Source organism: Canis lupus, chromosome 27 (assembly GCF_011100685.1).
Source record: "Canis lupus familiaris isolate Mischka breed German Shepherd chromosome 27, alternate assembly UU_Cfam_GSD_1.0, whole genome shotgun sequence".
Taxonomy (NCBI): domain Eukaryota; kingdom Metazoa; phylum Chordata; class Mammalia; order Carnivora; family Canidae; genus Canis; species Canis lupus.
The window spans coordinates 24,176,775-24,190,535 of record NC_049248.1 but is presented as its reverse complement, the minus strand read 5'-3'; the positions used below and the strand labels follow the sequence as shown (position 1 = coordinate 24,190,535).

General features: G+C 36.7%; 1 protein-coding gene across 5 annotated transcripts in view; it reads left to right on the top strand.

The window, feature by feature from the left end:
- Nucleotides 1-13,761, top strand: part of CFAP94 (cilia and flagella associated protein 94) — a 66,746-nt gene that overhangs the window by 47,691 nt on the left and 5,294 nt on the right. For 4 of the 5 annotated variants that reach the window (XM_038577082.1, XM_038577083.1, XM_038577084.1 and 1 more), the window contains 3 exons: nt 1,086-1,161; nt 9,986-10,146; nt 13,130-13,286. In XM_038577082.1, coding sequence (XP_038433010.1) covers nt 1,086-1,161; nt 9,986-10,146; nt 13,130-13,286 — 394 coding nt within the window. The remainder of the gene's footprint in view (nt 1-1,085; nt 1,162-9,985; nt 10,147-13,129; nt 13,287-13,761) is intronic. The other variant, XM_038577085.1, reaches the window with a different exon arrangement.

Here is a 13,761-nt window from a genome sequence, read left to right as displayed (position 1 = left end):
GAATGCAGTAGTGTTAAAACTGGTCAAGAGGAAGACACAGGGAAATGCAGCGACAGTAATAAGGGAAAGGATAATTTATTAAGGGAGACTTGGCTTTGTATGGTGGTTGAGGATGAGAGACGTGGTGGGGTTAACTAGCTTTAAGCTTCTCACTAAAAATTCTGGTACAAGGTTTTTCTATTGCTCTAGAAGTATAGATGGTATCTGGGGTCAAATGAAGTTTGGTGGATATCATTCAGTTTGCAAATATTAGCACACACAAACTAAATCTTTACAGTAACAACACTGCATTTATATAGTGCTTTACTGTGTACAAAATTCTTTACTTCTATTATTTTGAATCTTAGAACAGTTATTTCCCTAAGCTTCAGTTTTCTTTTTTTTCTTTTCTTTTCTTTTTTTTTTTTTTTTGTAAAATGAAAATAATAGCCATCTCCTAGGATTGTTTACAAGATGTGTTGTTATGTCTGTCACACAGTTTAGTACCAAATATATTGTTAGAGCAGGAATTTGAGACCCAAAATGGGTCAATGACTTGCTCGAGGTTACAAAAGTAAGTTAGTGGCAGATTTAGATATACATTCTATATCTTATGGCTTCCTGTTGAAATATTCACTTTACTACACTACACTATAGTATTTTTTACATTACTTGGTGCATGACATCTTTAATTTCCTTGAGAGGCTCACCCAAAAGCAGGCTTTGGAATTACTCTATCAGAGAGCTGATTGCCAAAATCAAGCAAAGTCTAAAAGATGGCTAAAATCAAAATGCAAATATAAATAATTTTTATAGCTTGCATTGTTTCCTAGTCTATTTTATACTTGAAGGTTGTCATCAGAGAATCTTAGCAGACTCGCTCCTGCCCTCGTGAAGTTCTGTGGAGATGTGCTCTCATTTTAACTGATTTTTAAAATATTGTTTTTGAGTCCAGTTTTTCTGCCAGAACAAGTGTCAGTTTGGGGCCCTAGAATTAAGGTAGCAGGCATCTGAAGTGGGAACTGGAGCAGAAAGAGAGTGAAGAGTGAATCTGGGCTACAGCAGACACTGACAATCATACCCATCTGTCCTTGTGTTTTCTGTAGAGTTTTGTCCAGGAAGAATCTGACGCCACAAAATGTGAACTGGAGATGAAATTATTAAGTGAAACAGTTTTATCAGGTATTCTTCTAAATTACATTTGTAGAATTTAACTTTATTGGGATTTTCTGCTTAAACAGAAATGCAGGGTCATTATTTAAAAAGTTCGGATATTGCAGAAATATATTTAAAGTGAAAATTCTTCATAATCTCTCTTCTAAAATAGTAAATATTAACAAAAATTTCTCCTATTTGTATTTCTTCTCTTTGCGGCTCTCTTTTCATTTTTAATGAAACCATGATATATCATTACAAATGTTTGAAAATTACTTTTTTATCAGTAATATTTGTTATTTTATGTAACATATTCTGCATACATACATAGGACATACTACATATTCTACTTAAATGAATTATAGTCAACACTATCCTAAATCAGAACACATTATAACCTTGCTTTTTAGTAGCTGTATATTCCATCCTATAGTGGAACATTATTTAAATCTTCATTGATATACAATAAAGTTCTTTTTAATTTTTTTATTACAAACAATGTTGTAATGAATATTCACAAACACATACACAATCATAAATTTCTCAACACTTTTGTATTCAGTCCTGGAAAATCGCAATTGGAGAGAGTTTTAAAATGTCAAAATGATAGTGATGTCTAATTTGCAAATCTTTATTTTATTTTTTTCAATGCCTTAAAATAACAACTCTCATTTATTTTATTTTTTAATATTTTATTTCAATTCAATTTGCCAAAAATAGTGTAACACCCAGTGCTCATCTCATCATGTGGCTTCCCTTAATGCCCATCACTCAGTTACCCCATTCCCCACCCACCTCTCCTTTTGCAACTCTTTGTTTCCCAGAGTTAGGAGGCTCTCATGGTTTGTCTTCCTCTCCCATTTTTCCTGACTCAGTTTCCCTTCTTTCCCTTATGTTCCCTATCACTATTTCTTATATTCCACAGATAAGTGAAACCATATGATAATTGTCTTTCTCTGATTGACTTATTTCACTCACATAATACCCTCCAGTTCCATCCATGTCAAAGTAAATGGTTTGTATTCCTCCTTTTTGATGGCTGAGTAATATTCCATCATTTATATATCTTCCACAGTTTGGCTATTGTGGACATGGCTGCTATGAACATTTGGGGTCGTTTCATTACATCTATATCTACATCTGTATCTTTGGGGTAAATACCCAGTGATGTAATTGCAGAGTCATAGGGTAGCTCTATTTTTAATTTCTTGAGGAACCTCCACACTGTTTTCCAGAGTGGTTGTACCAGTTTGTATTCCCACCAACAGTGTAAGAGGGTTCCCCTTTCTCCACATACTCCCCAACATTTGTTTCCCATCTTCTTAATTTTAACCATTCTCAGTGGTGTAAAGTAGTATCTCATTGTGGTTTTGATTTGTATTTCCCTGATGGCAAGTGATGTAGAACAGTTTTTCATGTGTTTGTTGGCCATCTGTAGGTCATCTTTGGAGAACTGCCTGTTCATGTCTTCTGCCCATTTCATAACTGGATTGTTTGTCTCTTGGGAGTTGAGTTTAATAAGTTCTTAATAGATCTTGGATATTAGCCCTTTATCTGATATGTCATTTGCAAATTATCTTCTCCCAGTCTAAAAGTTGCCTTTTAGTTTTGTTGGCTGTTTCCTTTGCTGTGCAGAAGCATTTTACCTTGATGAAGTCCTAATAGTTCATTTTTGTTTTTGTTTCCCTTGCCTTCATAGATGTGTCTTGCAAGAAATTGCTGTGGCCAAGTTCAAAAAGGTTGTTGCCTGTGTTCTCCTCTAGGATTTTGATGGATTCTTGTCTCACATTTAGATCTTTTAGCCATTTTGAATTTAGCTTTCTGTATGATGTAAGAAAATGGTCTAGTTTCATTCTTCTGCTTGTGGCTGTCCAATTTTCCCAAGACTATTTATTGAAGAAACTGTCTTTTTTTTTTTCCATTGGATATTCTTCATTGCTTTGTCAAAGATGAGTTGACCATAGAGTTGAGGGTCCATTTTAGGATTCTCTATTCTGTTCCAATGATCTATGTGTCTGTTTTTGTGCCAGTACCATACTGCCTTGATGATCACAGCTTTGTAATACAGCTTGAAGTCAGGCATTGTGATGCCCCAGCTTTGGTTTTCTTTTTCAACATTCCTCTGGCTATTTGGGGTCTTTTCTGGTTCCGTACAAATCTTAGGAATATTTGTTCCAACTCTGTGAAGAAAATCCATTGTATATTGTTAGGGATTGCATTGAATATGTAAATTGCTCTGGGTAGCACAGACATTTTCACAATATTTATTCTTCCAATCCATGGGCATGGAATGCTTTTCCATCTCTTTGTGTCTTCCTCGGTTTCTCTAATAAGTGTGTAGTTTTTAGAGCATAGATCCTATACCTCTTTGGTTAGATTTATTCCTAGGTATCTTACAGTTTTGGGTGCAATTATAAATGGGATTGATTCCTTAATTTGTCTTTCTTCATTCTCATTGTTAGTGTATAGAAATGCAGCTAATTTCTGTGCATTGATGTTGTATCCTGCCATGTTGCTAAATTGTTGTATGAGTTCTAGCAATTTTGGGGTGGAATCTTTTGGGTTTTCTACATACAGTATCATGTCGTCTGTGAAGAGGGAGAGTTTGACTTCTTCTTTGCCAACTTGAATGCCTTTATTTCTTTTTGTTGTCTGATTGCTGAAGCTAGAACTTCTAGGACTCTGTTGAATAACAGTGGTAAGAGTGGATATCCCTGCCATGTTCCTGACCTAAAGGGAAAAACTCATTTTTCCCCGTTGAGAATGATATTCACTATGGGCTTTTCATAGATGGCTTTTATGATATTGAGATATGTTCCCACTATCCCTACACTTTGAAGAGTTTTAATAAGGAATGGATGCTATATTTTGTCAAATGCTTTCTCTGCATCTATTGAGAGGATCATATGGTTTTCTTGTCTTTTCTTTTATTGATGTGATCTATCATATTCACTGTTTTACGAATGTTGAGCCACCCTTGCATCCCAGGGATAAATCTCGCTTGGTCATGGTGAATAATCCTCTTAATGTACTTGTTGGATCCTATTGGCTAGTATCTTGGTGAGAATTTTTGCATACATGTTCATCAGGGATATTGCTCTGTAATAATTCTTTTTGGTGGGATCTTTGTCTGGTTTTGGAATCAAGGTAATGCTGGCCCCATAGAACGAGTTTGGAGGTATTCCTTCCATTTCTATCCTTTGAAATAGCTTTAGTAGAATAGGTATTATTTCTCCTTTAAGGGAAGCCCAGGTGGCTCAGCAGTTTAGTGCCACCTTCAGCCCAGGGCCTGATCCTGGAGACCCGGGATCGAGTCCCACGCCGGGATCCCTGCATGGAGCCTGCTTCTCCCTCTGCCTGCATCTCTGCCTCTCTCTCTCTCTCTCTCTCTCTCTTTCTCTCATGAATAAATAAATAAAATCTTTAAAAAAATCATTTTTCCATTAAATGTTCTGTGGAATTCCCCTGGGAAGCCATCTGGTCCTGGACTTTTGTTTCTTTGGAGGTTTTTGATGACTGCTTCAATTTCCTCACTCATTATTTGTCTGTTCAGGTTTTCTATTTCTTCCTATTTCAGTTTTGGTAATTTGTAGGTTTCCAGGAATGCATCCATTTCTTGCATATTGCCTAATTTTTTGGCATATAGTTGCTCATAATATGTTTTTAAATTCATTTATATTTCCTTGGTATTGTTTGTGATCTCTCCTCTTTCATTCATGATTTTGTTAATTTGAATCTTTTTTCTTTTTAATTAGTCTGGCCAGGGGTTTATTTATCTTCTTAATTCTTTCAAAGAACCAGCTCTTGGTTTTCTTGATCTCTGAGTTCTGCTCTAATCTTTATTTCTCTCCTTCTGCTTGGTTTGGGATTTATTTGCTGTTCTTTCTCATATTCCCTTAAGTGGAAGGTTAACCTGTGTATTTGAGATTTTTCCAATTTTTTGAGGGAGGCTTGTGTTGAGATGTATTTCCTTCTTAGGACTACCTTTGCTGTATCCCAAAGATTTTGAACAGTTGTGCTTTCATTTTTGTTAGCTAATTCTTCTCTAATTTCCTGGTTGACCCATTCATCTTTTAGTAGGATACTCTTTGACCTCCAAGTGTTTGAGTTTCTTCCAAATTTCTTCATGTGGATTGAATTCTAGTTTCAAACCATTGTGGTCTGAAAATATGCAGGGGACAATCCCAATCTTTTGGTATTGGTTGAGGCCTGATATGTGACCCAGTATGTGGTCTATTCTGGAGAAAGTTCCACGTGCACTTGAGAAGAATATGTATTCTGGTTGCATTAGGATGAAATGTTCTGTATATATCTGTCAAATCCATTTGGTTCAGTGTGTCATTCAAAGCCCTTGTTTCTTTGGTGATGTTCTGCTTAGAATATCTGTCTTTTGCTGAGAGTTCTGTGTTGAAGTCTCCTACTATTAAGGTATTATTATGTATGAGTCTCTTTACTTTGGTTATTAATTGATTGATATACTTGGCTGCTCCCACATTAGGGGCATAAATATTCATAAGTCTTAGGTCTTCTTGTTGGATAGCGCCTTTAAGTATGACATAGTGTCCCTCTTCATCTCTTATTGCAGTCTTTGGTATAAACTCTAATTTATCTGATAATGAAGATTGCTACCCCAGCTTTCTTTTGAGGACCATTTGAATGGTAAATGGTTCTCCTCCCCTTCATTTTCAGTCTGGAGGTGTCCTTAGGTCTAAAATGAGTCTCAGCATATAGATGGATCTTGCTTTTTTTTATCCAGTCTGATACCCTACATCTTTGGTGGGATCATTTAGCCCATTCACGTTAAGATACTATTGAAAGATCTGAATTTAGTATCATAGTATTATCTATACAGTCCCTGTTTTTATGGATTGTTTCTTTGGGCTCCTTTTTTCTTTTACAGGGTCCCCCTTAATATTTCTTGCAGAGCCAGTTTGGTGGTCACAAATTCTTTCAGTTTCTGGCTATCCTGGAAGTTCTTTATCTCTCCTATTTTAAATGACAGCCTTGATGGATAAAGTATTCTTGGCTGCATGTTTTTCTCATTTAGTACCCTGTATACATCATGCAAGCCCTTTCTGGCCTGCCAGGTCTCTGGGGATAGGTCTGCTGTTAATCTGATGTTTCTCCCCATATAAGTTAAGAATCTCTTGTCTCAAGCTGCTTTTAGGATTTTCTCTTTATCTCTGAAATTTGCAAGCTTCACTACTATATGTCTGGGTGTTGATTGGTTTCTATTGATTCTGGGGTGATCCTCTCTATCTCTTGGATATGTATGCCTGATTCCTTCCTCAAGTTAGGGAAGTCTCAGCTATGATTTGTTCAAACATATTTTCTGGTCCTTGCTCTCTCTCTCCACGTCCTCTGGAATCCCAGTAAGACAAATATTATTCTTTCACAAGCTATCACTTAATTTTCAGAGTCTCATGGACTCTCATGGACTCTTAGTTGTTTTCTCTCTTTTCCTTAGCTTCCTTTCCATCAACTCATCTTCTATGTCACTCACTCTCTCTTCTGCCTCATTAACCCTAGCTGTTAGAGCATCCAGTTCAGATTGCATCTTGGTTAAAGTATTTTTAATTTAGGCCTGATTAGTTTTCAATTCTGCAGTAAGAGAATCTCTAGAGTCTTTTATGCTTTTTTAAAGAGCCACCAGGAATTTTATCATTGTAATGTTGAATTATGTCTCTGACATCTTACTTAAATCGATATCCATTCGAACTGTGGCAGAGAGTATTACTTCCAGTTGTTTCTTTTGTGGTGCATCATTCCTTCCATTGTTATTTTGTCCAGTGCAGAATGGCTGTATGAGTGAGTAGAGTAAAAAAATATCAACCACGACCTAAGTAAAATACACCCTATCTGACTGTGATTTGCAGTTTATAGCACAAGTTGAGCTTTCTCCTGGGCACTCCTGTTTTTTATGCATCTCCAGGAATATTGAGACTTTGCTGCTCCTTCTGGAATTTTGCCCTATTTCACCACTGAGCACTTTTCAGGCAGGCAAGACTCTCTCAGGAGCAGATTTTAAAGGATCCAATTGCATGCCCTAGTGCTGCACCACTTTCCTGCAGTGTCTTACAAAGCCTCCCTCCCCTACACTGTTTATCTTCCAATATATCCCGTTTCTCTTCTTCACACTCCTACTTGTAAGACGTGATCACTTTTCTCTCTGTAGTGTTCCAGCTGTTCTTTCTTTACATCTCAGGTTGAATTCATAAGTGTTCAGGGTGGTTTGAAAGTTATCTAGCTAAATTTGGGAGACCAGATGAAACAAGGATCCCTACTCTTCTACCATCCTGCCTCCTCTCCACTGTCATTTATTTCGCATATAAATGCCAATTTTTGACAAAGTTCAGCAAAGATAGCTCATCTCTGCTTCATGTAGCATCAGCTGAGGTGGTGATACAGGGGCCTGGAGAATCTAATCTACATTCCAGGCAGCTCACTCACCTGGATGGCAAGATGGTCTAATTTGCAAATCTTTTAGTTTGGGATTTATGTACACCACTTCCCACTAACTCCAAGGGAATCCATTTCCTATAGATTTCTTAGCATTTTTTCATAACATACTTCTTGTCTACTTCACTTTTTTCCAACACACTTTTATGTCAGCAGCCAATTAGGTTTATACCTTTATAACTTTTCTATAACCCTAAGGAGGTAATTTTCCTGTTTAGAGTTAAGATAATATAGTCAGTTCATGAACCTCTGTCAGTAATACCTAGGTTTTCTACATGGTGATCCCTGAATAGTATATATTATAAATGTCTGAATTTGGGGCAGCCCTGGTGGCACAGCGGTTTAGCGCCGCCTGCAGCCTGGGGTGTGATCCTGGAGATCCAGGATCGAGTCCCACATCGGGCTCCTTGCATGGAGCCTGCTTCTCCCTCTGCCTGTCTCTCTCTCTCTCTCTCTCTGTGTGTCTCTCATGAATAAATAAATAAAATCTTAAAAAAAAAAACCTTAAAAAAAACAAACATAAATGTCTGATTTTGGATACAATACTCTTTTTCCTTTCTTTTTAGGTTAAATGGATTCTTAATTAGATACATTTGAAAATTAAAGTCTGCTTTTTATTGAAGGTATACAAGGGAAAAGGGGCAATTGCTTAACAGGAACTTTCTTTGCATGTCATCATTAATTCTCAGTGTCTGATCTCCATGGGTTAAACTTAGTGGTTTCTCGGTGTTTCCTTTTATGGGAGAGGGAAATTGTAATGATAAATAATAAGAGTAACAGTTTCTAAGATTTACTATGTGTTTGGCACCTGTTTTAAGCTTTTTACATGTATTAACTTACAACTCCCCCAAATTCAATAAGGTAGATACTAATATCTCTTTTTTAGAGGAAGGGAAGAAAAGACATGTTAATTAGCATATATTGCATAAGGTCACACAGCTAGTAAAGAGTGAAACCTATAAGAGGTCTGATTTCCCTTTTTTTTTTTTTTTTTTTTTTTTTTTTTTTATTTATGATAGTCACAGAGAGAGAGAGAGAGAGAGAGAGAGGCAGAGACACAGGCAGAGGGAGAAGCAGGCTCCATGCACTGGGAGCCCGACGTGGGATTCGATCCCGGGTCTCCAGGATCGCGCCCTGGGCCAAAGGCAGGCGCCAAACCGCTGCGCCACCCAGGGATCCCCCTGATTTCCCTTTCTTATCCATCACACTACATTGAAAGCGTTTTGGTGACAGTTGGGAATGGTCTTAGTGATATGTAACTTAAAATATTCACTTGCTTATGCACTGACAATCATGGAATTATAGAATTTCCCCATAAAATTTCTAAACAATAGGGATTATACAATACAGTTCTTCACTTTTAAGCCTCAATCCCCACCCCACCCCCCTTTTTTTTAATGAGCTGGCCCTGTTTTTGCTAAAAAAAAAAAAAAAAATTAGCTTTAATTTAATATATGGACCAAAATTTATTTTTTTCATGATTTTACTTTCTTCTTTCAGATTTTTAGCCCCATAAGGTCCAATTAAAAAATATTATGTTATCAAATTTTGTGTTAAGCCACTTTTTTGTTATTTTATAATGAGAGGTAGTGGAATATGCCACCCCAAAATATGCTACTTTGGCATAAGGATATTTTAAGTTAAGAGCAATTGAAAAGATGCAGATGTAAGAAAAGCTGCCTACCCTCCCCCTATTTCCCTAAAAGTAGGACATAAAATTTCAAAGGTGTCCCTCCTCCCCTCTTTACCAGGAGAGACAGTGGTTAATGACCAGAGACAGCTTCAAACCCTGTCAGCCTGGAGAGGGGACAAGGGGAATCTGCATAACAAACTTTACTAACTAGTCCTTTTCTCTACCCTCAGAAACTGCTTTCCTTTGTCAGTTCTCCACAAATTTGTTGTATTTGGTTGAAGATGCTGTATAGGCCAGGATTCTGAGCCATCTCTTCAGGTTTACTCATTTTTCTCTGGGTATCTCTCATGCATGAGGAATACATATTAATAAGTGAATGGGTTTTTTTCTCTTGTTAATCTGTCTTTTGTTATAGGAGTTTCAGCCAAGAACTCAGAAGGGTAGAGGGAAAATTATTTTCCTCTTCTATAATACAACATATTTTTATACTTATTTTATTAGTAGCATGCTTATTATATGAAAATTCCTAAAATGTTGGTATATAAAATATAAATGGAACCTTCCCCTTTATCCTACCACTATACATCCCTATTACTATTTTGAAGGTTAGCTTTGTGAATAGTTTTGAATTAACTACTTTTTGAAGATTTAGTAGCTAAATAAAAACTTTGTTTTTCAGTATCAGAATTTTTTCCTTTCCCTCCTAATACCAAAATGTTACAATTTATTTAGAAACTGAATTAATCTGATTAATTTTAGCACAGTTGTTGCTGATAGAGAATGCTACTGAAAAACTGACTTTCTTTGAAGACAATGAGGTCGACTTATGCCAATTCACAACCCTGGGTGGAGTGTACCACTTGGATATTTTGGAGCTTCCCCCACAGTATAAACCAATGAAAAGCTGGATGATTGTAGAAGTAGGTTGGTTTTTGAGTCAGATTTATGAGTAAAATAATTTCTCACACTTTTATCTTAAATAATCTAACATCTAGTGAACTTTAACCTTTAACCCTATTAACCATAAAGGAAAAAACTAATTTTAAACTGTCTTGAATTTATGTGTTTAGATTGTGCCAATTTGGTCTTAATGATAGTCTATTTAAAAGGCTTTCAAACTTTTTCTGTAAAGGGTCAGATGGTAAATATTTTCATATTTGTGGGCATGCCAGCTCCATTGCAACACTACCATTGTAACAATACGACAGCCGTATGTAAATAAAAACCTTATTGTCATTTACATATGGACCAGATTTTCCAGGGACCATAGTTTGTATACTCTGGTCTAGATCAGTGGTTCTCAACATGTGGTCCCTTGGCCAAAAGCATTGGCATCATCTGGGGATTTTCTAGAAATGCAAATTCATGGGCCCCATTCTAGTTTTACTGAATCAGAAAGTCTGGAGATGAGGCTTGGCAGTCTGTATTAGCAAAACACACCTTAAAGTTTGAGAACCACTGGTCTGGATCCTTGATGTGTAAAGTATGTCCATGAACCAGCAGCATCAGCATCACCCAAAAACCTGTTAGAAATGCCTAATTTGGTACTTCACCTCAGTTCAACTGAATCTGAATTTTAAAAAGACCCTCAGGTGTTTCATATGCACATTTAAGTTTGAGAAGCACAGATCCAGGTTATGGCAATGTTGCTGATGCATGTTCCATGCTTTTAGTAAGGATGCTGATGACAGCAGTTGTTAGATCATTTTTGAAGGAGTTCCTCACTCCTGTTTCAATAAATAGTAGCATTTTCCCTAGTTAGTGACTTTGTTTACTTTAACTTTGCTTCATGGTGGCTTATGTACCAATTATATCCTGTTCTGTTGTCATAGCTCTTTCCTCCTTCCTTCCCTGCTCTCCAGGCTTTCTGTTTTCTCCCCCTCCCTCCCATTCTCCCTGTTTCTCCACCTCTTTCACTTTCTCTTCCAGCACATCATGTACATAGATTGCCAGGCACTTCTCACCCACAGTTCTACCCATTAACGACCTTGGTACATTTTTTTTTTTTCAATCCTTGGTACATTTTTGTATTAGAGTGGTATTTCTCAGCATTTCCCCCCCATTATTACCCCTCTAAGGAGACTTTGTAGATCTTTTCTTTCCTAACCCCCCACCCCACGAAATTTTAATGCCACAGTTATATAGTATTTTTGTGTATGTAATATATCTATATCTATCTGTGCTTTATACCTAAACAGTATGATTTATGCCCCCTAAACATTTTCACCCCTTTGGGATGATATTGCAGTTCTTTTCCCATTCTCCCCACAAATGAGAATGCACTTACTAGAGCATGCCTGGGGGAGATAATCTGGACTGTAACCACTTTAAACAATCTTTTAAAAATTTTTTAAAAATATTTATTTATTTATTTATTTTATTTATTTTATTAGAGTTGAATTTGCCAACATAGAGCTCATCCCATCAAGTGCCCCCCTCAGTGCCTGTCACCCAGTCACCCCCACCCCCTGCCCACCTCCCTTTCTACCACCCCTTGTTCGTTTCCCAGAGTTAGGAGTCTCTCATGTTCTGTCTCCCTTTCTGATATTTCCCACTCATTTTTTCTCCTTTCCCTTTTATTCCCTTTCACTATTTTTTATATTCCCCAAATGAATGAGACCATATAATGTTTTTCCTTCTCCGATTGACTTATTTCACTCAGCATAATACCCTCCAGTTCCATCCCCGTCGAAGCAAATGGTGGGTATTTGTCATTTCTAATGGCTGAGTAATATTCCATGGTATACATATACCACATCTTCTTTATCCATTCATCTTTCGATGGACACTGAGGCTCGTTCCACAGTTTGGCTATTGTGGACATTGCTGCTAGAAACATCAGGGTGCAGGTGTCCCGGCGTTTCACTGCATCTGTATCTTTAAACAACCTGTTTGAATCAGCTTTTCCTATCCCACGGTTACTTGAAGGACAATGGGGAGTCCAAGAAAGGCATCCCTTTGGTGAAGGTAGGCTTTCAAAACTCTTTATCCATAGAAAGGGCCCAGCCAGAGCTGGGGTTTCCAAGAATTCATTCAAAGATCTGTTCTTGAATTTTGTTGGTGTCCTGATATGACCATTTCATATTCTCCACTTGAGCCCAAAGTATCCTCCTTTACACATGTTTTTCTCTTCTGCAACAGAAGTCTTCTTCCTTTTATTCAAGTCTCTTTTCAATAATCTCCCACCTCCTCTAGAGTTTCTACCAATTCTCTGTTTTTCCTCTGTTTTGTACTATTCTTAATCTTCCCTCCTTCTCCCTCCCTAGATCCTTCCCTGCTATGTTCAGATAATAGACAAATCTCCCTGATCCCAGAGATATCTGCTGTTGGCTTAATTTACTTTCTCTTCCCAGCTTTATTGAGATATAATTGACATAAAGCATTGTATAAGTTTAAGGTGTACCAACGTGATGATTTTTAATTTACTTTCATCCATTCATTTCTACACTTCTCAGAAGTTTGCTAATACTCCTTTCTCTCTTTACCTACACACCCTAACCAAGGTATTAGAAAATGGTATTTGGGGTCCTATAGCTCTATTTTTGAGTTGTGATGCCTCCTTGAAGTCATTTGTAATCTTTGGCAAATTATTTGATTTCTCTAAGTTCTAGCTATCTCTGTTAAATATATGTCTTGTAGTATTCCTTGGAGGAATAAGATAATGAGTAAGTCCCAGCATAGAACCTGGACCATAAGAAAATTCTGTAATTCAGATTTAGTGATTTTACCCCTTAATCATTATGTCTTAAGTTTGTTGTGACATTTTGTTAATCTGTAGTTAAATGAGGCCAATCTTCAGTGCTTATAAAGAATAATTATATATAGCTTACTCAGCATTGTTTACATCTTTAATTGTTGCCAGTCAGCTTCTAACTAGATGTTATTTTGGTCATTTTTGAAAAGATACTCAAAGAAGGATTGCAGAAATACATATATCCTCCAGAAACTACTGAAGATGTAGAAACAGAAAATGCTTTCCCACCCATAGAGGTCACGCTTGAGGTTCAAGAGAATGTAATCTTTTTTGAGGATCCTGTGGTTGCAAGGTGGGATGCTGAAGGTACAGCAAAACGTTATTCAGCTTTGATAATTATGTAATGAAAAGAGCTATAACACAAATCCTTAAAACAGAAAATACAGTGTGTAAACTCTGAGTTTCTAATCTTCACATTCCTGTGAAAATTCTGGAGTCTTTGTTTGCTCTTTATGGAAATAGAGATTAGAGTTTATTTATAGTTTTGTAACTGTTAATTCCTGAAGTGTTATATCTGCCATCATCTCTGAATAATTACTCATATCATGTTTTAAAAAAATAACAAAAATATCAAAATAACACATGAAAAACAAATAAATGAAAAACCTACTCTCTCCTGAAATGACTACACAATTCAGATTTGGGTAATTGAAATTTACTTTAATAACTTAGAAATTGCAAATCTTATTACAAACAAGTACTGGAGATCGGGAGTGGGCCATTGGCAGACCTGAGATAGAGGAACACTAGCTGCTTTCTGCCTCTTTATAACTTGATTGTT